Source organism: Tauraco erythrolophus, chromosome 22 (genome assembly GCF_009769465.1).
Source record: "Tauraco erythrolophus isolate bTauEry1 chromosome 22, bTauEry1.pri, whole genome shotgun sequence".
Taxonomy (NCBI): domain Eukaryota; kingdom Metazoa; phylum Chordata; class Aves; order Musophagiformes; family Musophagidae; genus Tauraco; species Tauraco erythrolophus.
Window position 1 is genome coordinate 7,611,756 of NC_141486.1, and position 27,344 is coordinate 7,639,099.

At 53.5% G+C, this 27,344-nt stretch overlaps 1 protein-coding gene across 3 annotated transcripts in view; it reads left to right on the forward strand.

Moving 5' to 3' along the window:
- Window positions 1-27,344, forward strand: part of NTNG2 (netrin G2) — a 46,083-nt gene that overhangs the window by 17,325 nt on the left and 1,414 nt on the right. The window contains exons 2-10 of one of the 3 annotated variants that reach the window (XM_086625178.1): window positions 1,570-2,213; window positions 13,852-14,024; window positions 15,827-15,853; window positions 17,777-17,929; window positions 20,642-20,710; window positions 22,745-22,819; window positions 23,963-24,037; window positions 25,226-25,291; window positions 25,786-25,860. In XM_086625178.1, the coding sequence (XP_086481304.1) occupies window positions 1,570-2,213; window positions 13,852-14,024; window positions 15,827-15,853; window positions 17,777-17,929; window positions 20,642-20,710; window positions 22,745-22,819; window positions 23,963-24,037; window positions 25,226-25,291; window positions 25,786-25,860 (1,357 nt within the window). The remainder of the gene's footprint in view (window positions 1-1,569; window positions 2,214-13,851; window positions 14,025-15,826; window positions 15,854-17,776; window positions 17,930-20,641; window positions 20,711-22,744; window positions 22,820-23,962; window positions 24,038-25,225; window positions 25,292-25,785; window positions 25,861-27,344) is intronic. The other 2 variants (XM_086625179.1, XM_086625180.1) reach the window with 2 other exon arrangements.

Below are 27,344 nucleotides of genomic sequence, written 5' to 3' on the forward strand. Positions count from 1 at the left end.
GCCCCCTCTACCCCAGCACAGCCCTGCTGCTGCAGGAGGTCCCCAGGACCGGGCAGGAGCACGCTGCTCCCCAAACACAGCACCTTCCCACAGGCTCCCAACCATGCACAAAGCATTCACAAACCAAACCACGAAACCCAGCTCGGTCTTACCTTGCAAGTCCACTGTGCTTAAGAGGGCCAGACCTTGCACCGCAGCAGGCTCCTCACCATCAGCTCTGAACAGCTCCAGCTGCTTTATCACCTCCTCCCCTGCCAGGTGACTCTGCCTCCCTGATGAGGGTCCCACCCCAGCAGGGCATGTATGGATGAGCAATGACCCATTGGCACAGCTAACCCTGGTGCCCAACTCCAAAACATGAACATTTGTTGCGTGATCTTGACAGTATGTCCTTAGTCAGTTCAGCACATGTGTCCCTGCAAAACATGCAAGCTTGGCCGTGCACTGTCGCTTGTGGGCAAAATGGGATGGCTGGACCTTTTCTCCCATTGCCCAGGCCTGCAGATGAGTGACATAGCAGCAGACATTGTCACCTGGATGAGATGAACCATCCTTCCCACCATGTTCCCTGTGGGCAGGCAAGGGCCATTGCACCTCCAGCCTGCAGCAGGGGACGGCAGCACGGTGTGGGAAGTTCCCGTCCCCATGGGCAGCAGGGCTGCTGGGCACCGCCGCATAACTTGGGTTCTGCAAAGACAGACCTTAACTCGCATTCCCTTGTTTGCCATGGGTTAAGGGCACCCGGACGAGCAGCAAGTGGCTTAGGATGGTGTTCAGGCTGTGGGAGTCCTGGGTCCCTTCTGGGCACTGACAGCTCTGTGCCTGCCCTGTTCCCTTCCCAATGCCCCATCAGCTCAGCCTCTGGTTAGTTTGAGTAGGTTGAACTGAGGAGTGACCAGCAATGCTCATCGCGTCGGGCTGAGCGGGATCATACCCATCCTGCTTGTCCCTGAGGCCACGGTGCTCTCCTGGGCACAGCGGAGACACCGGGAGCACAAATCTGCTTTCTCCGCTGCCGCTCGGTCCTCTCCCAGCTCGGAGCTGGGGAAATCGGGTTTCTCTCCTCCAGCCGTGCTCGGAGGCACTGTGGGCACAGTGTCTGTTCACCGCTTGGCATCAGGAGCCATCAGAGGCATGGATGTGCTTTGGGGATTTCAGCCGTTCGGTTCTTGCAAGGGAGCAGGCGTGAACGCAGCTCTCCGCAGGCTTGTAACTCGGCCAAGCTTAAGGGAAGTTTCTCAGAGACCATCTCGGGGAAAGCACTTTCTATGAAAATTGCCCCCGTGCCAAATTGAAAGGCCCTTTCCCGAAGGGCCTTTCAAAGGAAACAGCTCAGCTGTTCTTATAGTGAAGGCAAAGCCACATATCTTTGTCTTAAATCCATGCTCAGAAACAGCATCGTCCACAGCCAGACCCCTGGCACACTCCAATTCAGCCCAGCGGTTAATGTTTGACACAAGCAGCTAAAATCAGGGCCCTGTAACAGCGTGAGCTCGGCCACGTCCCCGCGATGCCCACGCGATGCCCAGGCGTTGCCTTCTTCTCTCGTGACCGTTGTTATTGTTCCAGGAGAACCCGTACCTGTGCAGTGACGAGTGCGACGCCTCCAACCCGGACCTGGCTCACCCACCGAAACTCATGTTCGACAGCGAGGACGAAGGGCTGGCCACGTACTGGCAGAGCGTGACGTGGCGCCGGTACCCGGAGCCACTGCTGGCCAACATCACGCTGTCCTGGAACAAGAGCATCGAGCTGACAGATGACATCGTGATCACCTTCGAGTACGGCCGACCCACCATCATGATGCTGGAGAAATCGCTGGACAATGGGAGGACTTGGCACCCGTACCAATATTACGCAGATGACTGCATGGAGGCCTTCAGCATGCCAGCACGGAGGGTCCGGGACCTCTCCACCACCAGTGCCAACAGGGTCCTCTGCACAGAGGAGTATTCCCGCTGGGCGGGCTCCAAAAAAGAGAAGACTGTCCGGTTCGAGGTGAGGGATCGCTTTGCCATCTTTGCTGGCCCCGACCTCAAGAACATGGACAACTTGTACACCCGGCTGGAGAGCGCCAAAGGGCTGAAGGACTTCTTCACCGTGACTGACCTGCGGATGAGACTGCTGAGACCGGCCCTGGGGGGCACCTACGTGCAGAGGGAGAACTTGTACAAGTACTTCTATGCTGTCTCCAACATTGAAGTCACCGGCAGGTAACGGCTGCTGTATTTCTTTGGGCATCTCGTCTCGGAGGGATAAGAAGAGGGTTACTGCTAGAAAACTGAGCCATCAGCGTTTCTGTCGACCGATAAGATTATCAGTGTTTCTCCCTCTAATACCCGCTCTCCCCAGGCAGGGCAGCATCGGTAATAAAATAGATGTGTCCTTGCAGGGGATGGCTGGGGCACCTCCAGTACTGGTGCGGGAATGTCTGAGAGAGTCGCTGTGTCCTCCCGGAGCCGGTGCCGGGGGGAGCTGGGACATGGTTTGGACGGACGATCGGGGTCTGAGTTCCCTCTGATCCCCTGTGCCCAGCTGTGCCAACACGGGCAGCCTCTGCCCAAAAATCTCAGGGGTGATGTTGGTGGATCTGAGGGGGTGAGGAACGAGGGTTGCCCCACTGAACTCCAGCTCACTGCCAGTACAAGAAGGATGGGCTGTCCCAAGTCAGTCCTGCACCCCTGGAGCAGCTGTGGCTCTGGCACATGAAGTTTGGGGTGAGGGTAAACCCCCCGACGGATCGGGGGCAGGGGAAGGCAGGAGGGGGTTTGTTTCTCCTGGTTTTTGCTTTTCATTTCTCTGTACGATGCCATATGTTACGTTATGACATCAACTGAAAAAGCAAAGTAAGGTGGAAAAATGCCGAGATGGCTAATTTCCCACCCAGTTTGTGGATTCAGCTTGTGCGAGACTTACAGGCGAGAGGGGAAGAACCTCCCCATCACCCACCCCTTGCTAACCAGAGTCACCACAGTGACAGCGGAGCCGTTTGTGTCGGTTCCAAACCGTTTGCTTCTGAGACTTGCAAGCAAAACTGTTTTGCAGGTGCCGCCGAGGCTGTCTTTGAACAGGCTCCAAGGGGAAGGAAGCTGCAGGGAGAGATGGGAGAGCCCTTTGCTCCTGCGGGAGGAGGCTGGAGGCAGCGGTGAGGGTGGCAGCGGCAGGCAGAGGGGCTCGGTCTCTCTGTCGCCTGGCTGGGATGAGTGGCCGTGGCTCTCGGCTCGGCTGGCAGTGTGTCCGAGTGTCCATCACCGGGATTGCTCAGGGAGGAGCCCTGGGAGCTCAGGCGCACGGCAGAGGTGCGGGAGAGTGCTGCCCCACGTCTGCAGGCGCCTGGGTTTCGGTACGATGTGCTTCTGCAGACGTTTGTGCAGAGAGATGTTTCACACCTGCCCCTGAGAGGGATCGCCGGGCGTACGGAACAGCCATCATCCTCGGAACAGCTCGGGAAGCGTGAAATAGCCAAGTAAAGAGTGTGGAAGGGAGAGAAAGCAGGCGAAGGCGAGCGAAGGGGCCAGCGCGTTGCCTTCCCCTCCACCCTGAGCACAGCCAGTCCTGCCCATCTCGGCGCGGCCCCACTCCCCCCGGGCAGCCCAGCTGCCCACCAGGACGCTTGGTGTTACTGACAGCGGTGGCAAAGCCAAGGGGATGAATTCTCAGCCAAAGCCCACGCTGAGCGGGGCGGCTGGCAGCAAGGGTTGGAGCTGGTGTATCAATTTATTCGGGACTCTGGAACAGGGGTGTGGAGTTTTCAGCTCAGAAAGTGGTAAATTAGGATTAAATTTTTGATGCCCTTGTGCAATGACCTTTGGCTTCCAAGCAGGGAGTTAACTATGCAGGTACCCGAGGACCCGTTACTGCACCTACAGCAGCTGTGGGATACTTGATTCTTTAAGATACGTGTTACAATGCTCTTGGTGTCCCAGGAATGCCTTCCTCCATGGAGCACGTTACCTTTTCTGCCTGCCTTGGCCGGGATACATCACTTCAGAACTTTTGACCTCTGACTGTGCTTGTGGGATTCTCCACAAACCAGCACCTTGCTGTCAGCTGTCTTCCTGCCCTGCACCCAGTTCTCCACCAGCTTTTGAACTCACTGGCCATGTTTAATACCTTTTAGTAGTAGCAGAGATTGTTTCAAGGGATAAAAATCCCTACAAACTTTGCTGAAAGAGGCAACTAGGGCAGGGGAGGAAAACCTTTTCAAACACCCCAGGGAGGGGAGAGCACAACCCCTATGAGACATCCTGGAGTCCACAGCCACCTGCACTCTGAGGACAGCACCGGCGGGGGAGGATCAGGCTGTGAACGCCCGGTGAAGCTGCAATGCTGCTTTTCTGCTGGGGCCAGAACGAGACAGGTTGGGGTTTGTTGGCTAATCCCGGGCGGTCTGCCCCCGGAGCTGGTGCGCTGCCCGCGTGGACGGATGCCCACGTGGATGGCTGCCCGCGGCTGCTGCAGAGCAGCGGCTCCTGCTCGCCTCTGCTTCCCTCTTGGCTCTGCTCACCACGAGCTGCCTGACAGCGACTCCTCCGATGCAGCAGGGAGGAGAGGGCTTCTCCTTGGCTGAGGGCAAAGAAAACTCTGAAATCTGCATTTTCCGGCTCGAACTCCAAGTCCTGAGCTTCAGCAGGACTCAGCTTTGCTTTGCTCCAGTGCTCCCCAGCTGCCTCGCTTGCTGGGCTGGTCCTCAGGAGAAGGGGACACTCATCCTGGATGGGGAAGAAGCTGATGCCTGTCCTGGGCTGACTCTTCCAGCTCAATGGTTGCAGGGCAGGGCAGGACAACCGGCTGAGGAGCTGTGGATAAGTGGTGTATAAGGTGGAGAAGCTTCATGTGAATTAACTCTGCTCCTGTGATTATTCAGGTCCCAGCAAGCATTTTTTTCGCTGGAAAGCAATCTAATTCCAGCTGTAAGCAAAGCCAGTTACAGTGCAGGGACTAAAACCAAATTAAATCTTGTGTGTAGCTCAACAAGGGGTGGGTTATTGAGAAGAAGAGAGGAGAAATCAATGTGAGCCTGCCAGGAGTGCTGTGCAGGGAAGGGGGGAGGCAGGGCAGGCAGGGCTGGGGATGGATGGTGCCTCTTCCAGGATGTGGGAATGACCATGTTTGAGGAACAGGAGGAAAGTGCCTAGATAAAATGGGGGGGTGAGGGGTGTGTTTGGGAGTCGCTGTAGGGATCATGGAAATGAGAGGGAAGATGGTTGTGAAGAAATAAAGGCTCAAAGGCAAAATGCAGCCAGAAAAATCCCACCAGGAGAGCAGAGGAGCTGGTGACTTGGAGATGCGAGCAGCTCCGGGAGGATGGAGGAGCAGTGTCCCACCGTGGTGTGTGGCATCACCTGTGCCCCTGTACAGCAGCACCAGGATTTTCCAGGCAGCTGGCAGTGCCCGCAGGGCGATGAGACACATGGCAGCTCATTTCCAGTTGATGTTCACGGTCAAGGGAAGAGCAAAACGCTTTACCCTCAGAGCAGAGCGCGAGCCTGGGTGGTTTCTCATGCCACAGCTGGTGGGTTCAGAGAGGCTTCTCGGATCCCCTCGGCCCATGTGCTCCTGGGCCTTCATCCAGGCGCAACCCATCCTCACCCCTCTGCTTCCTGTCAAGGACAATCCCTCACCACGGTCTCCCAGAGCTTTTGGACAGAGGAGAAAGAGATGGAGTAAAGGACATGTGCAGAAGGGGAAGTTTGCTGCCTTCTCTCCTCCTGTAGGCCAGTTTGCCAGCATCTCCAGAGGGTCTGGTGAATCCTGACGGTCACTGCCCACTTCCTGGGTATTGGCGCAATGGTGCTTCAGGGCCTCCTGTGCCCTCTGCCTGCATCTATCTCCTCCTCCCACAACCTCAGCCAGGTCCATTTCTCCGTTCATGGCTGACAGTTTATTTTTACTCTCTTTTTTCTTCTTAATATCTTTTTTTCTCTTTTTTTTTCTGCTTCCATCCTGTCCCTATTGATTTGCGGAGTAACTGGAGATGCAGAGGAGTCAAGACAGGAATAGACACGAGCAAGCCCTTGGCCTGTGTGCTTGTGTGTGTGCCAGGCAGGGTGGGGAAGGCAAGCGGAAAGACTTTTCCCCACAGATCTCTATTCACTGCTTAGTTTTCTCCTCGGCGCAGCAGTGAGCTCGGTCATCTTCTCAGGAACGGGTGAATGAGCTTTTCCTGGCTGCCAGGACTGACGGCCAGTGCGATGAGAGCCCCCAGTTCACTTTCCATCACACGCTGTGTCTCTTTGGAGTAATTTTTTCCCCTTCATAACGTCAGTCACTGCAGTGCTCAGCAGGGCACGCTCCATCACAGAGACGTTAATAAGCCATAATTGAAGTTAATGTGCCATGGCCAGGACATGTGGATCCAGTTAGGGGAAATCAGATGGAGCACAAGTGAATCAATTTTGAGCTGATTATTAAGATTTCTCTCCCTCGTCCTCTCCTGCCCCAGTGCATGCTCTGTCTGTTTGTCTGTCCATCCTGTCAGTGATGAGCAGTCCCGGAGGAAGGCAGGAGGAGAGAGTGTTCCTCATCACTGAGCAGCTCCATGTAACAGTGCCTCGTCTCGGGTTTTGCTCAGGCCAAAGAGGCACCAACAAGAAGATGAGGTTTCCAGTTTTGTAATGGCATTTCCTTTCCTCTCTTCATCAATTGCCTTTTGGAGGGTTTCCTTGCCTTCTCTTTTGCTCCCACAAAAGAACCGAAGGGAAGAGCCCTCTGTGCTCCCCTGCTTTCCCCTTGTGCGGTTCTCCGTGCCGTGCGCGGATGCTCTCCGGGAGGCTTTGCTCTCCGTGTGGCTTGGAGTGGAGGGTTTGCGCTAGCGGCGCAGAACGAATTCACCCAGCCCGTTATCCTGGTGCTAGAGCCAGGATCAGGCACTTCAGACCTGAAGGATCAAGGCTGTTCCCCAAAGCACCTCCCCCAATAAATCAGGCTGCTTAATTGTCAGTCGTACCCATGTGCAAGGGATGCATTTTTCTGCCCTCTTGGTGACTCTCAAGACGTGGTGATGCTTGATGCTGTATTGCTGTTAAAGGTAAAGCAATTCCTGCTCCGCCTGGTGGCTGCCTCCTGCTTCTGTCCTCCAGGCCAGCACAATGACAGCAGCTCAGCGTGCTTCCCCTCCAGTTGTAGCTCAGCTTGAACCAGGGGAGCCAGCACAAAGTGCATCCCAGCTGTCCCAGGCTGCTTTGTCCTGCATGGACGTTCCTCTTTCTGGCTCTGTTGATGAAGCTGTTGGAGAGCCTCCAGCTGATCTTGACTTCTCCAACAAAGCTGTCTCTAAAAGGGAGGGAAGAAGCAGGTTTGGTCCATGGAACAATCTCTTGTTGAGGGTCTTACCTTTTGTGTAATGACCGATGTCCCCGGTGCGTGTCTTTCCCCAGGGAGCAGGGTGGGACCTGCCGGCTGCACCGCCGCTGCTTCGCAGAAGGGGAACAGGCAGGGACCTGGGGTAAACGATCTGTGAGAGCATGGGCTTCCCCAGCTGAGCTTGCCCAGCTCCAGCACCAGAGCATCACACCCAAAATAGCCAGGGGTTCACCCAAACATCCCCCAAGAACTAGCCCAACGCCCCCGGAGCCAGCCTCCACCTGTGCTCAGCAGCTTTGGGAAGACCATGCCAACCAGGGTGAGCACTGCCCGTGCCTGGCTCCGCTCCTTCCCCTGCAGTTCATGGCAGCCAGACTTCGGGTCCCAGGAGGTAACAGCATCCTCGTGTCAAGGACGGCCAAGTCTGCAACAATGGTGCGCCACGTTCCTCAGCCCGTCCTCGCCTCCGTGCTGGGCAGCCCCCGAGGGCTGGATGGCTGAATTTCCCTGGCGTTCTTCCAGGCTGGAATTAGCTTAAGTTCAAGCAAAATCTTGCTCTTGGTCATATAGTTAAATTAAGTTAATGTGCAGCAACTGTTTGCTTGGCTTTCCTTGAGTCTCGTAAAGGTTTTTACTCCCACTGCAGCAAGATGGAGGGGAAACCTGCTGAGCGGGAGGGAGGGAGTTAGCGAGAAACCTGGAGAGCTCCTCCTTCCCCCAGACACTCGTGACACTTTGTCAATAGCCGGAGACAGATGCCCAAGGTCCTATTACCTGCTCCTGGCTTCGGTTTGTGAAGGTTTTTATTTCCCCTCCGATTTTGTTGCCGCCTTGCGTCCGGCCCTGAGCGGATAATAGAATTTCATCGATAGACTGAGAAGGTGATGTATGTTAAAGCACTTAATATAAAGAGACTTCTACAGGAGCCCAAATTCAATTTGGCCAATGAACTCAATTGCAGGCATTATTGCATTCCAGGAGAAAGACCAAGAGCATTTATACGCATTACTCTGCAAATATTTATGTTCACCTATCGGTGTGATGTCCTCTTCACCCTTCTTCCCTTCTGTTGCCCGACCCCCTAATGGGGAAGTTTGGGTTTGTGTTTGCTTTTTAAGACTGCTTTGAATGTAAATAATGTTCCACCAGTCAGCAGGATCTTGACAGCTGGTGAGTGTCAACTTATTTAAAATAAATAGCCTCTCGAATGGGAACAGCCAGCTAGCGTGCTCTCCACTTTGGCATCTTTTAAATTGTCTCCTCTTTGTAACTCAAACCTCAAATCATTTCGAAGGGCAGCAAGGAGGGTTCCTCCCTGCTGGGAGGACTCATCTGTCCCTACCACACAACCAAAAGTGAAAACCCGCAAGGAAAAAAAAACAAACACTCACAACATGTTCCTCTGACCTAACCCAGGGCTTTTTTTTCAGTGTTTTGGCTCTGAAAAAAAGCAGCAAAACCCAGAAGCCTCTTTCCCTGGTTCAAGCAGAAAGAAACAGAATTAAAATGGCTTTTCCTCCCCCTTCAGCCCCAGGACCGCAGGCTCAATGATGCTCCCAGCCATGCTCCTGGGATGAATGAGCCATGGTCGCCTTCTTCAGCCCTTTCAGCCTTGCTCCAGTCACTGGCAATAGCAAACCTCCACTGGAGTGATCTCCCAGCAAGGTGAATCCTAATATAACCGCTCTCCGCAAAGGGACGGTGCTTCTTCCGTGGCCCAGCCATTAGAAACTATTTTTACCTGCTTCCGCAGGCGCAGATGGGCCAGAAACAATCCAAGCTCAGCGCCCGTTATGCTTTGCCCAAAAGATTTGCTCCCTGCTTTTGCTGAGCTGCCAAAACAGTTGCAATGGAGCAGGTAAAAAGTGGGTAAGTCATGGCCAGGCAGCTGCCGGAGCGTGCTGCGAGCGACGGCCGGGGATGACAATAGAGAGATGGAGAAGAGTTATTCATGTTTCCCCGAGAGCCAAGATCAGTTGAAACATCATTTTCCTCAGGGACGGAGAGGAAAGAGCTCCCTTCAAACACATCGTCCCATGAGACTCATTAAAGACTCATCAATTACAGTGAGAGCAAACAATTCAGGGGAAAGCTATCATAAGCTCCCTTTGGATGGCAGTCATTAGCAGCTCTCCGCTGTGCGCTGCCTCTCCCCAACGCCAGCTCCAGCGAGTGGGAAGGGGAGCAGGGGGGCACCGCTGCCAAGTCGATGTGGGGGGAAAGCAGGAGCCCAATGGCCCCAGGGCCAACAGGAGGGGAGCAGGTCTCCCCAGCGTGCCGGGGGCCATGTGGCTGTGCAGTAGCATCCTTGTGGCGAGCACAGGGTGGAGATGAGTGTGCAGGCTGGATGGGCAGGGGACTTGGAGGGGAGGTGGGGGCCCTGTGTAGTAGGCTTCTGTTGTCCTGTGTCCTCACCCAGACTCTTTCTTAAGGAGCCTGGGGCAAGGCAGGATCGGGGCCGTGGTGAGAGCTGGACAGGAGGTGCACAGGGATGGAGCAGCTCTCTGGGTCTCCAACCGGTGAATGGTTCCTCAAGCCCTACCCAGCACAGCAGCAGGGTCATGGTGTCAGGCTTGAGCAGGGGGTGCTGGTACCCCAAGGCTGGCTCAGCCCCACGGGGAGGGAGAGAGATGAAGAGATGCTCTCTGCCCTTCTCTGCCTTACTTCCCTGCTCTGCAAAGTGGGGTTATGGACAGAAAAGAGGCTGTAAAACCCAGAAGGATCCTCAGAAGGAAAGCAAACGGCTGGGATAGCTTTTTAAAATTCTTTTTTAAATCATTATTAATGAAAGCTCAGGAACAGTGGCTGCTTTCCCACCCCCAGCACGGCTCCTGCAGGTTTGCGGCACTTATCCCCGCCTGCACCCCCTTCCTAAGCCTGTGCACGGGTGTCTCCTTCCCTCGCACGTGGGCTTGGCACCAGATGCCGCTCCAACCGCTCGCTGCTGTGACCTCCAGGATGCTGACTTGGAGAAAAAACTGTTCTTTATGGCTGTAAAAAAAAAGAAAACAAGAAAAACAAGAAAAAAAAGGGACACTTTCCTGTAAACTTTCCTTGGCGCTCCAAGCTCCGTGATGTTCCCTGGTGGAGGCATTGGCAGCGTCAGGCCACACTGCACCACTCTGAGGGACGGCAGTGGCTGAACGACCTGCACTAAAATAAACTCATAAATACCCCGTTGTGCACACGGTAACATCTTGGGCCACACATTGCTCCGGCTGCTTTTGCTGGGAACAGTGTAAGCTGCTTCCTGTTTAACGCAAAACGCAGTTGTGTTGTTCCCATGGGTGCTGCGGCTCCTACTGGGTGCGTGCTGGGGCTGCTCTCCCCGGGCTGTGCCCCACCACAGCTGCATCCTACGTGGGCTCGGAATGCTCCCTGAGAAACAGCACTATCCCCACTAGCCTTGACCCACGAGCTAAAGAGGAGAAACACTCCCGGCTCTTCCAATCGCCTCCGGAGCCAAAGGGACCATATTGCAACCAGCACTTTGCTGGAGCAGCCCCGGGACTGGAGCGGGGCCATCGCTGCCTTCTGCAGGACGCAGCGCAGGTGTCTGCCCCACTGCTGCTATTTAAGCCTCATTGCTAAGTAGCTCCTAACCTTTCCCTTCATCCTCTCTTTCCTGCGATGGCTGCCCGCCCGAGGAAGATGAGCAGAGGCAAACAGGAGTAGCAGCTCCCACCCAAGGGACTGGGCTAATGTCATTTACTCCAGTCTCCACCAGCTGGATCTTGGCTGGGGAAAGATGTTGTACACAGAGCGTCGGCCAGCATGCGTCCTTGGGCTGCAGGCCCGGAGGAGGAGGAGGCAGAGAAGCCGGGAGAAGGGGTTAAAGCCGAGCTGCTGAGCAGGAGCAGCAGGGAGACCCAGATGCAGAAACCTTGGCACAGAAGGGGCTGGCAATCAGGGCTGGCCGAAGGCGCTCGGCTGCTCGCTATTAAATAATGCAGCCTGATTGATTGGGCTGAAAAGTGCTGTGTTGCAGGGTCAGCTTGCTGGGGTTAGAGTTCTCCGCTTAGATTGATGATCCTCAAAGGTCGAATTCAGAAAGCAATTCCCCGGTAAAATTGATCCTTTGGATAACAAAACTTTTGCACGGCAACGAAGGGCCGAGCAGTGAGAAATGTAAGTGCCCCGGGTGCAGGCAGGCAGGGGACCAGCCACCTCTGCTTTCTCTTGATTTAATTTCCCTGGTTTACACTGATGAGGAAGTGAGGGTCTTCTCTGGGAAGAACGGTACCCCATCACCCCTACACGCAGTGGCGGGAAGACGTCCATGAGCACCCACCTCATCCCCATCCCACTGGCCGTGGATGCCTTTACATGGGCAGGGGGTGGCTGGGGGCTGTCCCAGGAGCTGGTGCTCAGCTCCCAGCCCTCCCCAGCAGCAAACGAGAGGTGTGTGCATCCAAGCAGGCACGTCCGACTGCCTCCTGCACGCATCCCTGCCTCGCTCTCCCGATAGCGAGAGGGCTGGGTCCTATGTCTTGGCAGAGGTTTTGTAGCTGGAGCCAAATAAACGGCAAGCAGGTTTCACCCTCCTGCACAGCAGCAGTATGGAGTCAGCAGCAGCACCCCGAAACGGCTGCTTGGCCCTCAGCAGAGGAGGCCAGGAGTGAGGATGTGCTGCGGGTGGAAAGGGGTGACTGAGGCTGTCCCAGGCCATGGCAGGTGGTGGTCACCCAAGGCTGATGTCCCAACTACAAGCCTAGCATGGTCAAGGATAGGAGCCAAGTGCACCCTCCATGTCATCCCAGACCTCAGAGAAAGCAGGGGGGATGCCAGACCCTGCCTTCCTTGTACCCGGTCCCATGAGGCTCTCAAACACCCCCTCAGTGGGATTTTAAGGCTGTACCCTGGAGCCAGCTCTCATCCCCTCGCTCCTGCCAGCAGTAGGAGGGAGGAGAGCTGCAGCTCCCAGAAGCTGTTGCTCTGATTCAGGCTGGGCCCAGAGCGGCACTGGTGAGGCTTTGACCTGCTTTAACCCACTGTCTCGCCTGCTTTGCTCCCGTCTGCTCGTTTTGAAGTGAGAGAAGGAGGCCACGCTGGGCGGGCGCTGAATAATTCAGAGTCAGGCTCCGCTGCACCCCAGGGCTGGGCATCGCCTCTGCCAGAGGGCTGGGATGGCTCAGCCAAAATCCTTCCTCACCAGAGGCTGAGGGGACACGGAGCTGCCGAAATATAGCATCCCTCCTGCAAAGGTACCGGCCAACGCCGCCTCCTTCCCCCAGATGCTCGGATTCAGGGCTTGCTCCCAGAGCAGCAGCGCTCGGAGGCTGGGAGTGCTTTCAGCCGTGACGCGGCATCTCCAGCTCTCGCTAACACACAGATTCCAGCGGAGCGTGCTGAGCCTGTCTGCCTCTGCTCCAAAGACCACGTTTTCTTCCTTCCTCCCTTTCAATTCCCTCCTCTGCTTGGTCAGAGATAGAGCAGGGTTGTAAGACACAGAGAGAGAGACTGTTCATCCAGCTTATCCTTAGCCTCTGAGCAGGGTTTGCTAGAATTAAGGGCAGGGAGGGGAGGGGGAGAAAAAAAAAAAATCACACATGATGTCAGCTTATCCAGCCATGGGGGGTTGGAACACAGCAAAGGCAGCCTCACCGGCTCAGGCAGGAGCCTGTGTGTATTATTGCCCAAAGCAGTGAAAATCCAGCGGGCTGTGCTGGGGATCTGCTGGCTGGAATGAAGTGAGAGGTTTTGGTCCCCCAAGTCTCTGTCTGATGGCCTCAGCTCGGGCCCAGGAGTCACTAGAGCCACGTGTGAGTTACGGGCTCAGCCTCCGTGCTCTGCGCAAGTCACCTCCGGAGTCTGAGCAACAGGAATTATTGTGCCCGGAGATGATTATTCCCTGCATACTGCACTACAGCTCATTAAAAGTTTGTTAATGTTTGCAAATTGCTGAATAGTGTTTTTCCTTGTTGCCTTCTCTGATGAGGCGGGGACTAAAAGGCAGGTTCTGATGTTCTCCGCGTTATTTTGGTCACAGCAGGCTGGGGCTGTGCTGCACGCAGGGAACAGGGTTTGCGTTGTGCAACTTCATGCCACGGGAGAAAACCTTCTTGACTTTAGCGCGTGCGCAGGGGTGAAGGGGCCGAGTCCCACCAGTGTTAGTCGTGTTCCTCCATCTAAAGCCCGAGGCTGTCCTTTCTGCCTCCAAGTAAATGCCTACATCTGAGCTACTCACCCAGATCTCTGTAAGAGCCTGACACGTGTGTGAATCCTTCCGGGAGTCATGGCTGGAGATGCTGACTTACCATTAAATGACTTGTGCTACAGCAGTCGGATGGTGGGAGTAAAGCATCTCTCATCTTGGAATAGAGACTGCAGATCCACCTTGGATGAGGACATGTACATTGTAACCCCAGCACCAGATACCTGGGGAAAGCAGCTGAGTTCAGTGAAGAACTCCTGCAGAAGGAACAGGAAAGGGGTCACCTGCCCGGCTTCACCGCTGCATTTTCACACACACAGACAGCACTGCGCTGGGGGCAAGGGGGAGTCGCAGTAATACCTGACAGCTCTTCTCCTGTCTTCCTCTTCCAGGTGTAAATGCAACCTCCACGCCAACCTGTGCACCTTCAAAGAGGGCAGCCTTCAGTGCGAGTGCGAGCACAACACCACGGGGCAGGACTGCGGCAAGTGCAAGAAGAACTTTCGCTCCAGGTCTTGGCGAGCAGGATCCTACCTGCCTCTCCCCAACGGGTCCCCCAACGCATGTAAGTAACCTGCAGCAAGCCAGCCCTGGCCGCACGCACAGCTTGGGCTGCACAACGCCCACGGGTGAGTGTGGATTCTCATCATGTCCCTCTCCATCTCGGATCAGTGCGCAGGCTCTGCAGGATGCTCAGCTTTTGAAAGGGAAGTGGGTATGTACAGAGAAACGCGAGAGGACCTGGGTGGATGCAGAGGTGGTTCGTTGGCCACAGGCAGATGAGTGATGAGCCCAAATGATGGTCAAGAGCAGGAAGGATGACCTTGGGCCAAGATATAGGTCCATGGCTTTGTGGCAATGCAAATTACTGTCCTTTGAAGAAGACATTAGTTAGCCACAGCAGAACACTGGCTTTCGAGTAGTCCATGGGCGCAGCGCTGGCACTGCTCAGCTGCAGGAGTGCAGGTTGCCTTCTGGATCGCTTTCTGAATCCCGTTCCGTGTATGTCGGCATTTCAGGCAAGCGCCGTGAGCTGCGGTCCCTCTGCGCAGCTCCAGTCTCATCCAATTGTCTGCTGGAGCATGGCACTGACAGAAGCAAAGGCGCACAACCAAGATAAAGGATGCATCCCCACTGTCGGTCGAGCAGGGGATTTGGGGCAGGAAACATCACAGATGGGCCAGTTTCTCCTGGGTTTCTGGCCAGTCCATGTTAGCAGACTTGTTTAAATGTCATGGAGCCACAGTAGCCACTCCAGCCTTTCAAGCAGCAGCTTTGAGCATTACCAAAGAGAATCTTTTCCCTCCCTCTCCCCAAATTTTTTGAAAGATTTATGTGCTTTAAGATGATCAAAGCTGAAATTCAGGCTCCAAAGGCCGTGACGGGAATGTTTTTTGTGTGCCAGGGCTGGTAGACGAGCAGGTTCTTTGAAAGGGAACGAGCTTGTCAGCTCCCACCATGCGGCTGCATTGCTTCAAAGGAGCCTGGGAGAGTTTCTGGTGTTGACAGGCACAGACATGCTGTTCTCTCTTTCCCTCCCCTCTGTTCCTTGTGTCTCTTCCTATTTCTCCTTCTCCTCTGCTCTTTCTTCTCCCATTCATCTCTCTCCCTGTCTGTCACTCAGTCTTCTTCTCTGCCCCCTCCCGACTCTCTCTCTCTCTGTTGCTTCTTCCTCCCCCATAAACATCATCCTCTTCCTCTGCAAGAGAGGCAGTTCTCTGAAGCCCTCTCCTCTTGGTGGTCCTACCTCTTCCATTACTGCTCCTGTGCTTTATGTTCATGCAAAGCTGAGACTTTCCATGATTCATCCACTTGTTACAGTAGGAAGGACTACGACCATTAGTCTCCTGGGTGCTGAAAGCCAGAGTCTTCAGTCTTTGGATGGCCTTGGACTGGTGGGTTTGAAGCTGCAGGCTTTGCAGCATCCTGTTGAGCAAGTGCAGCAGTGGGAAGGGTGTTCAGCCCTTCTTGCTCACAGAGAACTGCCTCAGGCACAACAACCTGGTTCAGACCCTGCAGCTTGTACGTAGCCCAGTGAATCTCAGATGTGCTTGTCCTTTGCTGGGCTTTAATGGTAGATCAAGAAAATGGTTAACAGAAAAACCCATCGGCAGGGACCACGCTGGTTTTGCTTCCCCAGGTGAAAGGCTCGAGATGCCAGGACCCCAGACAGCACTGTCTGGTCGCCTCTCTGGCTTGACAAAAGCAGCTTTTAAGATGTTGCAGCAAACTGATATGCCTATGAGCAAGACCCCTGCTAATTAATTGCTCTTCAGTCCCACGTTATGTATCTGTTTGATATTCTGCTGGTATCAGAGCCGATGGCGTCCTGCTTCCAGTGACCGGGCTTCTTCTTGTGTTTTCCAGGTGCAGCTGCAGGCTCAGCCTTTGGCAGTAAGTAAAAACATAACTGAAACGCTGGCATTTAACACCTCCGTGCATGGTCCTTGCGGATGTCACTAGGAAAAAAAAAATGGTTATTTTCTGTCCATTATCATTTTCCAGGCAATAAGTCTTCCCTAATTGTGCCTCATTTTCTGTCCTGTCAAAGAGTCCTATATTTTCTTCCTTTTGACTTCAGTAGCCTCATTTTGCCTCATCCTCTGGCATGGTTTCCCCCATGAGGTTCGTTAGAATGGCAGCCGGAAAGGAAATAAAAAAAGACTCTTCAAAACCACCAGTGCTCGCTGTGAACTTCCCCCCCACCCCCCAACTCAGTATTGCAGATTTCTGCTCTGAGAAGGAGCTGGGTTTGAATTATTTGGCATAGCAGCCAGTCTGGGTCACCTTGGGCTATCGATAAAAAATATTATAGAGAATGTGTGTACATCTTATGTACACGTGTATGTATATGAACGTACGTCTCTGAAGCGTCGGCAGCGAAGGCAGTAGAGCTCAGCAGGGATTTCTGTTGAAAGATTGATGGTATGATAGGACTCCTTATTTAACAAAGCTGGAGGTAGTTTGATATCAAAGAGCCTTGAGTTTTGGGTAAGCAGAAGCTTGGGGTTGAATTTTGTGGCTCGGAATTACCCTCCAAGAAGAAACCAATCAGAGAGCTGAATGAATAATGAATTCTTTGGTTTGCAGGCAAGTAGAAAGAATAGGAGGAGAAATAGTTTCAGAGAAATGCAAATGCAATTAAGAAAAACGCACCTAATTGAAAAGTGGAGGATGGGGTTTCTGGGTAAATGAACCGTATGTAGATTTTAAGCGGTTAAATTTAAATGGTTAAAGATTTCAAGTGAAAATTAAGTCTCCCTTAAGTAATTTAGGATTTAAAAAAATTAAATGATTTAACAGTCCAATATATTATTTGCTTTTCTGGTCAAAACCATTGTGATAACTCTCTTTTTCCCCCCTTAACAGAGCTCAGCATCCTCAGTGCTACCTTTGTTTCACTGGAAAATGTTTCCCATCAAAATTTTCTGCTAAAGAGAAGCTGGGGGGTTGCTGGGAGCGACGCACAGGAGATGGACAAGAGGGATTTGTGTCCAGGGCCAGTTAAGGAAAGATTATTTAGCCCGCATAGGAGACTAGAAGTGACCTAAATTAAGTATTTAAACTAGCTCAGGGCTATTATGAAATTAAGCACGATAATCTGCATGAAGCAGTGGGACAAACAAGGACAGGAGGGCAGCAGGTGTAAGTTAAGTAGGAATTTGTGTTCGAGCATTATTTTTGTTGGCGCTGTTGTGGCAGGGTGGGCACCGCACCCGGGACCGCTGCGGCGCAGCGCGCGGGGGCTTGCTGACGTTAAGCCATCAATTAATTTGCCCTGCTGAACGACGGGTGCCCGTGGAGATGGTACGGGTCGGTTTTGATGGTGCCGGGTAGTTTGCTGCCTGTGGGGTGGCAGAAGGAGCTGGCGCTGTTTATGGAGCCAGGGTGGGTAAGGCTCTGCCATCCGGCACGCAGGCGTCAGGCAGCAGCAGCCCAACTCCCGGCAGGGCGGGCTGGGGGCTCCGCTGCACCTCCCGCCCGCTCTTTGCCCCAGCTGTGCCCAGGCGTGCCTTTGTTTCCCCTTTTCAGCTTAATTGGCAATTAGTTTATGACAGAGCCGTAAGTATTTAAGCCAATAGCTGCACCACGAGTAAGCTGATACAGCCGCAGCCTCCGGCCCCTGCCCGCGCACACGCGCGCTGCACCCAGCGTCATCGAGCCGCCACCGCCTTAATCCTCTCAGTGCCCCAGTTGTAACCGCGCTGAGAAATCGGTCACCAGTTCAGCCCCAGCAGCAGCCTCACGGGCTGGCAGGGAAACCCTTCGTTTCCCCCCCCAGTAAGTGCCACCCACCTCTTCTCTTTGCTGTCTTAGCGTACGAGCGCCCGCAGCGGGTTACCACCACAAAAACCACCACTGCAAAAACGACCACCACAACAACACCCACCACCACCACCTCAACCACCACCACCACCACAACCACCACCACCACCAGCACCCCTCTACCTGCCACCACCACCCAGCCAGGTGGGTGCCATGCTCCCTGCCTCGCTCGGAGGGCCGGGACTCCACCACTGGGCTCCTCTTTCTGGTCGTTTCCCATTCCGGCTCCTCCAGTGGCAGTGGGGAACGTGTGGGGCTGCTGTGTTGGTGCCCTGGTTATCTGCTCTGTAGGATGATAAAGGGACATGGATAAAAACCACCCTGACTCAGTTCCTGTCCCCCAGCCTCTGGGCAGTCCTGGTTTGCTGTTCTCTCCATTCAGTCCCAGGACACTTTGACACATGTCAGAGGAGCTGGGCGCAGGCATCATGGTCCCTGTAAGCAGGGAGCCAGCCACCATGAGTCCACCTCAAAGCCCAAAGACAACCATGCCATGGGTTGACATCCCCCCTCACCAGCAGATCTCACTCTGCTGTCGCTCTGTTATGATCAGGACTGGATGTGGGGGAAGCAACGCTTTTCCCATTTTTTCTCTTTTTTTTTTTTTTTTAAAAAAAAAAAAGGAACAGGTTTTCAAAATCCATCCCTCCTAGAGCCACTTGGCAATGTTGCCCTGCACAGGTCTGGCATGGCTGCAAGAGATGCTCCCTTACAGCTCCCATCTGAAGGCAGGGAAAGAAAGCAACAAAGGCTTTACTGTCCCATGGTAAAGTTAAACCACGTACCCAGTCTTGCCTGGCTGGAAGGAGAGGGGAATTGGACCCCATCCTGCTCTATCCCCAACCTCCACATGCAATACCAGAGCAGACAGGAGAGTTACACCCACTGTACCTGCTGGGTGCTGCTTTACCCCACCATCCTCTCGCTCAGAGGGCATTCCCCAGGGAGGGCTCCTGCCTCAGCACGCGAGCGGCCACCTTTGCCACTCGTTGGCAGACTCAGGGCAGCCTGTGGGTTTTGCTAAGCTGTGCCAGGGATGGGACGTTGGGTCAAGGGAGAAGCTGGCTCTGTCCTTGCCAGCTCTCTACGTCCTGCACCAAGTCCCTGTAGCCAGACCCGAGGATGAAACGCAGCCTGGCTGCATCTCCAAGGGCAATCTTCCATGCACAGTCACGCTCTGACACTCCCCAGGCAGCTGGGGAGCGTGTGGGGCTGGAGCTCATGCACACGCCAGAAACACCCTTTCCTGATTTCTAAAATCACCCCGTGGAGAAAAACTTTTGTCCTCTTCCTGGGTGTTCCTCCTTCCCTCCCCTCCCTGAATAGCATTCACTTGTCTTTTGGAAATGAGCAGATAAAACTTAACAGCAGGACATTTTTTTTAAGCTTCTCATGGGGGAATTAGACACGCGTTCCTCCCCTTGCCATGCTTTCTGGGCCTGATATTTCCCAGGAGGACGTTTTACACCCACAGTATGTTAGTAACAGTCTGTCTGGGGGAGCTGCCAGAAGCCAGTCAAAGGGATGAGGAAACTTGATTGCATGTTTACGCAAATATAGATGTATTCATGGAAGTACCTTGCTTGAGTAGATAATCAGGAAGCCGAGGGTTTAGCTCCAGCTTCCATGGAATTGGCATGACCCTGAAAGAGTGCGGTTCTCCGGTCTGTTAAGAAGTGCTCCTCACCCAGGTCCATGTTGTACGTGCGCAGGAGGAGGTTCATGCACCACCCCTGCCCAGAGCTCCTGCCATCACCATGGCCTCAGCAGCAACAGGGCATCACGTCTACATCTGAACCACACGCTTGGGGTCATTTGATTTTTATCCATGCTCACCTGTAGCAACGTTTTAGGTCTGTATTTTTCGAGTGCTGTGTACGTGTGGGTGGTGTGTTCATTGTCTATCTTGTGCATGATTCGCAGTGCTCTGCCTCGCTTGTGTCATACGTCTGGGGTGGGCAGGAAGGCAGCGGGGGGGTTGGGAGGTGGTGGGGATAGCCTCTCCTGCCAAACTGGTCAGAGGGACCTGGGAGACGTCATACACCTCGGGATTTATCCTTTCTCCAAAACCTGCTTCCTGGGCAGAGGAAATGCTTTCACAATGCTTTCATTAACTGATGGCAACGGACAAAAATAAATATCTCACAGTCCAGCCATGATATCTCTGGCTTGATAGAGGCAGGGCTAGGCTCTGAGCTCCTCATCTCCATCTAGACCCCCCCATCTGTGCTTCTGCAGAGCCAGGTCTCACCCCAAGACGATGTGCCTGGGGATGGGGACTGTCCCTGGAGGGGCTGCTCCAAATACAAATGTCCTCAGGGCCACCCAGCAGCTCGGGAACCTGCTCTCTTACCTGAGCAACGTGCTGGGTTTGATGCCAAAGGTCCATTGTGTGCCTTTAACCAGCAACAGTGAATCAAGGTGCAGCCTAATTCTGATCTGTTCTTGACCAGAGATGCTCCTCCCCCTCCAGTCCTGCAAAATATAAAGTACTTCTTTAAATACCATGACATCCCCAAAGCCTGTGAATCTAAGTTGCCTGGACCTCAGGGGAAACCTCTCGTTAAAGAGATGACCCTTCGCGCTCCTGATGACATGCCCGTTTGCGGTAGTCGCAATAACCCCAAGCTGGGTCAGAGTCCCAAAACGAGATACTCTGTCATTTCTCATCTCTTCTGAATTTTAGAAGCATTAAACAAATCCCTCCTTGCTTTAAAGCCAGCTCATCCAGCCAGACATTTGAAGGGAAAAAAAAAAAGAAAAGTCCTGTTAGGGCCCTACCCCAGCCCGGTGCTGTTTCACCCTCTAATTTACACCCTCTCTTTTGCCCCCTGAATTTCTGCTTCCCACCATAAGCAAACATCGTCAGACCAGCCTCTGAGCTCGCTGCCTCTGTGCCCGTGACAGAGACACAGAAAAAAACAGGTATTTAAAGCCAAACCGATGTGTTTTTCCCTTCTCCTTCGTGCCTCCGCACGCTAGTGGGTAGCAGCAAGGCAGAAAGCAACGTAGCACGTAGGCTTGGGGAGTAGATTAGATTTGAGTTGTCTCTGGGTTGCATGGATCTGCTAGACATCTGCTTCCTTTGGCTGCTCGTGGTGTTTTCCGTGGTCAAGGTGGAGCTGTGGTCATGTTCGTAGGATGCTTTTGTGCCCGGTCGCCTGTCATGCGGTGAGAAGGGGAGAAGAATGAATTTATGGGCAGAGTCTGTGGTCTGAAGGTAGCTGAGGCTGCCAAAATGGGTAGAAGGATGGGAAATCTCAGAGTTACCCTAAGGAGGATGGATTAAGTGCTATTCTCATTTGCCTTCTGCAGTTCTGTTGTTTCAGAACCTTCCTTTAAGCCTGTCAAATTCTTCCTTGCCATTTGTTACATTTTTTCCCACATTCAAAATAAGCAAAAAAAGCTTTTTTTTTTTTTTTCCCCCCACCTCCTGCTTCCATTTTCCCTGCCCTGGTTTGTAACAGTTTCAGCAGCACCAGTTCACCTCTGGGAAAAAAACAAAACCAGCCTGAGCCCTGTTTGATAGATAAGAGCCCCAGCAGAAAGAGAGCACCAAAAGCCTGGCTTTGTGTAGGTCCTGCAGAAACAAGACTCTGTGTTTATGTTTTGAGAAGGACTTTTTCAGAATCCTTCCCCACTACTTCAGGGCTCCTTCTCCTGATGGTTTTTGCTGTAAAGCATGACTTCTTGGTTTAATATGTTCTACCTCCCCAGAAAACCACCAAGGCCAGCAATTTTTTCTCAGGGCTGATACAAGAGCTGCCCAGTGTTTCCCATTTATATGAACTGGGTCTGAGGGTGAAACGTGCCTCTCCCCCTCAAAAAAATGTAAAACTGTCCATTAACACCCTAGAGCTGCAAGGGAAAGGTTCTTGGGATAATGAGCATTAATAATTTTCCTGGCTCTGTAAATGCGATTGAGTGGAGGTGTATGTGAATGACTAAAAAGCAAAATGCCTTCAGGGCTGTTTTTTATTGTGACTCTAATTAAACCCTTGCCAATTTGCACAGGGCTCTTCTCATATTCTCTTTAACACCATATTAATATCAATTGGTTTCCACTTTCCAGCTGAAAAGGACAATGTCTATCACCTTGTCTTAGAGCTTGTCATTAAAAAAACGTATAATTTTTTTCCTTTTTTATTCTGCATTGTTTATCATCCCCTCGACGAGGCTGGGAAATCACATTTCTCTCCTACTCGGGTTTGTCCTTTGAAACTTGGCAAAGATTGAGAGGTTTTTTTTTTTTCCTCCTCCTCCTTATGTTACCCAACTGGAGCTTGAAATTAATAATATGGCTTTTTAAATTATATTCCTTGGTTTGTTTTCTAGCAAACCTGAAGATTGTTACCAATATTGAGGAGACAGGGAGGGGTATGGAGCCAGTGGGGGTGAGGGTTTGCAGGGAAATCAAACAAGAGATCTATCAATTTCTTGCTGGTTTAATTTCTCTGCAGTGGCTTGCAAATTCCTTAAACTGGAATTTCCAAGAGAAGAGCAGAGCCAGAAGGAGGGCCTGGAAGTTTGGGTTAGAAACCAGGACTTCACGTCTCTGTCCTAAGACACCTGTACTAGTTCTCAGTCCTGCTATTTCAAAGCAAAGCTCCTCCAAGCAGAGGGGTGCGGATGGGTCACCGAGATCCTCGTGCAAACACACGAGCGGAACGCCGTGCGGTCAGCGGGGCTGAGCACGGGCAGCTCGGCGCACCGCTGCCCCCCTGCCCTCTGCATGGCGAGGGCCACCCAGCCCCTCCAGTGCCCAAGGAGGTGCTGCCTGCCCGATGCCAGCAAAGGTGCTTGCGTTGAGCGGGTGCAAAAACCTGCCCAGCACGGGGTTGGGTTGGCTTTGTCCTCCAAAGCTCTGACCCTCCATCAGAGCACCACAGAGCAACTCACCGGTTACCAGCTCCCCCCAGCACACCCAGTAACACCAGTTTCCCGTTTGATCGCTGCAAGGCTACACCAGCTTGTCGGCAGCCGCCCCGCTGCAGGTGGGCTCTCCCCCGGCCAAGGCTGGCCCAGGAGCAGAAGGTAGGAGACACATGGCTGAGCCAGGTCCCACCAGTGAGGACCAGCTCCCGACGAACGCTTTAGTTTCTAGTTCTGCATCTCCACTTTCCATGCATCTCCCTCTTCCTCCAGCCTGGGAAAATGCTCCGAGTTTGTCTGTGCCCGACACGCAGCTGAGAATCTGGTGAGGCTGGATTGAGCCTCAGGGTTTAGTTGTATACATGAAAGATGAGGATGGTAAGTGGTAGAAGAGATTGTTCGCAGCTCGCTGCTGGGGTGAACGGAGAGGATCATGGAAATGCTGCCATCTCCTGAGACTGGAGTGTGTTTGTAGAGTAGAATAACTTTGTAAATAGATAGACCTGTGTCGTTTATAGTATGTATTTCCTTGCTTCAGGTCTCCTGCGTGACTGCCTAAGGTGAGCTGCTCCTGGTGGGAACCATGGGAGGCTTCACGCTGGCTGAAGCGTGTTAAGGCTGAAGCTTCTCCTCCTCCAGGTTCCCACCAGCACACGCACTTCAGCAGTTGCCTCTTGATGCTCAGCTCCCGTTTCCCATCCAAGATGCCTGTAGCTTGCTCCAGTCGTAGACGTTAGCATCCCTTCCAGTACAGAACATAACAACTGCTGAAGCTGTGCCCAGGACACAACCCAGGGTTGGGAAATACTCAACGGGGGGGGCAGAAAGTGCTGAAATTGAGGCTCTTTGGAATTGTTGGGCTTTTGGGCCAGTCTCTGGCCTCACAGAAACAAAACTGCGTTCGACACAGTAACGAGGGATATGCCTAACTGTGGGCATCAGTGCCAGGTGATGCAGTCTGTTCTGAACAAGGGGGCTTCTGAGTCTTGACAGTGGTCTGCAGATTTATATTCTCTCCATGCTTGGGCAATGTAAGGACCACATGCCAACACTCACCCATCCAGCAGCTCCCACACCCTCCCCTTAAGAGTACTTTTTCTGTCCCTCTTCACACTTAAAGACTCTAATTTCCAGGAGACTTTGTCTCCCATTCCTGCTTCAACACAGCCTCAAGCAGATATGGCTCCACCAACCCACCCTAGATACCTGCCTAGAACTTCCAGTGTCCCTTTGCCACCTTTTTAAGCAAACAAGAAGGGGATCTGTATTAAATCTGATGTTCTCTCTAACTGATGCCACCATAAGCTGTTCAGCGCCCACCAGACACAGCAGCACTTGGACCCAAGCCAAAGCCACCAGACCCTCCCAAGAACATTCGAGGTAAGGCCATTCCTGTTCCTAAGGACAGGGCGGGACAGTTTTCTTACCCAGTGCCCAACGGCCAGGACAATTCACCCATCCTCAGTATGACCCACTATCGTACAATCTGCTCTCTTACTCAGAAGGTCCACCTCAGCTCAGTTCTCCTCATGCATCCCCATGGAGATCTTTTTGGAGATATATTTGGGGTTGGGATGGCTGCAGGAATGTCCCCAAATCCTGGGATAGCTCTTGAGCACCTCAACTTCTTTGGGAAGGGATTTCTTGCCATGGAACAAGGGGCATGCACCTTTCCCCAGCCAAGATTGATAGGCAAGATTAATTGGGCTGATCAGCTGTGCTGGCCTAACAGGGCCAATCCTCATTAGCAGATCACCCTGCTCCCAACCCTCTACAAAGCCTCCTCACGGCCATGACCCCCTCCTCATGAGAGATGGGCACAACCACAGGGGCTTCTCTGCAGAGGTATGGTCCCCAGGGCCACCTACAGCACCCACTGCGGAGATATGGGGCTTCAGGCATCCTGGGGACCCATGGAGGAGGCCATCATGGCCTGTCATGGCAACGGAGGCTGGAGAGGCTGTGTTGGTGCAGGAGAGTCTGGACACCGTGCCAGCCTACCATGGGACCAGGGAAAGCCAAAGAGACCTGAGGAGGCCCCAGCACCACAGCAGCCTCACAGATGGTGCCGGAGGCAGGAGCAGGACCACTCTGACCATGGCTGAGCCCGGGGAGCAGGAGCACAGCCACCTCCTGCCATTGCTATCACTGTGGGGATGTGACTGGCACCAGTGGGATGGAGCTGGCGATACCCACCCAGCACCTCCCCGAGCGACGCAGCATTGTGCAGGGTCTGGTGCACTACAAACACTGATGGGACCCATTTCTAAACACCTTGTGGGGTCTCAGCGCTGCTCAACCTTACCCCTTACTGGGGTTACCAAAGCACAAAACTCCCCAAGCACCAAACTTCATCAGCTTGATTTGGAAACAATGGCCTTCACTCCCAGCGCTCCGGTCCTTCGGTGCAGGATGGGACTCCAGCTGGCAGCACAGCCCCAAGGAAGCACCGTCCCGGCTGGGGCAGCCCCTTGCCCTGATGAATTACCTCAGCTCAACCGTGCTGGGCTGGCCCTGGGAGCCCTCTCCCCACCGCAGCACTCAGATATGTTTTATCCTCTCGTGTAGCAGCTCCGAAGAGCAAAGCAGGGCGCGCAGCACACTCTGCAGGCAAGAGGCACGGGAAGAAGCCAGGTATGTGCTGGCGGGGACAAGCCAGGCTGGAGCAGCACGTGCTTGGCAAGACCCCGTAGCAAGCCCTGCCAGATACCACCTCCGTAGCATTTGTCCTCCTAGCTGTACTCCTAGCAGCTTTTTGGGTGCCAGTTGGCGTGACCTCCACCAAACTGGGGCCATGGCCAGTAGATATTTTTTTAAGCTGTTCAGACATGTAGATCCTTATCCTGAATAACCTGATTCACACCACCGAACACCCATAAAGAGGGGGACACGTGAGTAGCTCCTCCCAGCTCTGTGCATTGAGGTTTTTCATGCATCAGACTTTGAGGAGGGGAGAAGAAGATGAGAAATTTAGCAGCTACCAGCTGTCTGGTGCAGAAATAGATGCCGGCGCTGCCAGAGTGGTGTTCTTGGCTCAGCTTGGTATTGTTCTCGTAGCAGAGCTGCTTGTGGTGGGGTAGGACGCAGAGCGATGCTAAGCGGTGAGAGTGTCTCTGATTTTTCTTAAGCATCCTCAAAGAGCTCAAAACTCATCCGGCTCAAACCAGACTCTGGCCCAGTGGCTCCTATCGAAACGTATAAAGGTAAGAGGAGGGAGTGTGGTGCTCCAGGGCTCCTAGTTTTTGTCCAGGTGATGTGGTCCAGCAGCCTCCGACATGGAGAAGATGGGGAGGGTTTGCCCATCTGCGTCATGGTTAGCTGTATGTAGGAGTGCATCCCTGGGGTGGAATGACGCGTGGGAATTGCGGCAGCCAGAAGTATTTGAGCTGAAATTCTTTGGGTATTGGTCAAACAGGCAGAAGTTGTTTCACAGAGGGTCAAGATTACAGTGAACTCTCAGTTCCTTCTCAGGCAGCTGTGAACCATGGGGAAACCTCTGCCCTGCTCCATCTTGCCTGATCTTCATTCATTGACACAAGTCTCCTCCAGTCGCATGTGCATGTCAACCCACATCCTTCCCTCCCATCCCTCTGCTGTCCTTGAATATTTAATGCTAGAGCTTGGACCAAACCCCAGCTGGAACCTCTCTCCTCCTCTCTAAAGGCTGGGGAAGCTCAGACCTGGCTGACGCCATCTCTGCTCACGTTATACCCTGCCCAAGCTGGCTGGGACATCTCCTGACCAGGACTGCTGTGCCACAAGGCAACTAGGGTACCTCCTCTCCTGTGTTATACTTTTAAATTCCCAGAAAGATCCAGCACACTGAATCTAACACTGCAAGGTGGTCACCAGCCCAATTCATGGTAATAAGAAGCAAGTAATCAAATTTCTCTGGCCACAAATTCAACGTGCCCACAGCTGAGAGAGGTCAGCCCTGGGGACAGGAGCAGTGGTTGGCCAAGTGATAGTGGCGTCTCCCATCCCACCAGCAGCCTTCGCAGGCATCCCTGAGCTGGGCCAGGCAGCCCTGGTTCAAACCTTCACACACTTGCCCACCGTCTTTTGAAGGATCCCACACAAGCCACGCTTCCTTGCGCAGACTCATTTTAAGCATTTAACTTGAGAGTCACCATATTTCACAACCAGCGTTGGTTTGGGAGGTACAACAGCAAGGGACCCACTGAGGAGGGACACAGAGGGGGAAAAAGCCAAAGAGGCAGCGAGGTTTTACCTGGACATGCAGCAGCTTCAGCTCCACTTCAGCCTTGTCCAGGGCCTTCCCATCACTGGAAGCAGCAAGCACTGCCAGACCCTCTGCCAGCCCGCTCCTTGTCTCCAGCAGGGCTCTGCACCCCAGCCCAGCTCCCATGCAGGTCCTGCAGCCCCACCAGAGCCAAACTCAGGCACCAAGCTGAGCTCTGCTTATTAACAAGGCAGCTCTTTAATTAACACCTGACTCCCCTCCACAGCCTGCTGCCTGCTCCCATCATTCTGCATTTCCTTAAAGAGATCGTGCCCTGGGACAGCCGGGGGTTGGCTCCTGCTTGTGCCCACCCCAAGGGCACAGAACCCCCTGACCCACCCTTGTCTCTGAGCAACGACTTCCAGCCCGATCCCCCCTGGCAGAAAAGAATCGCAGCCACTGTGCGCACTCATCCTGCCCAGCCCTGCGTGGGCTGCGGCCGTG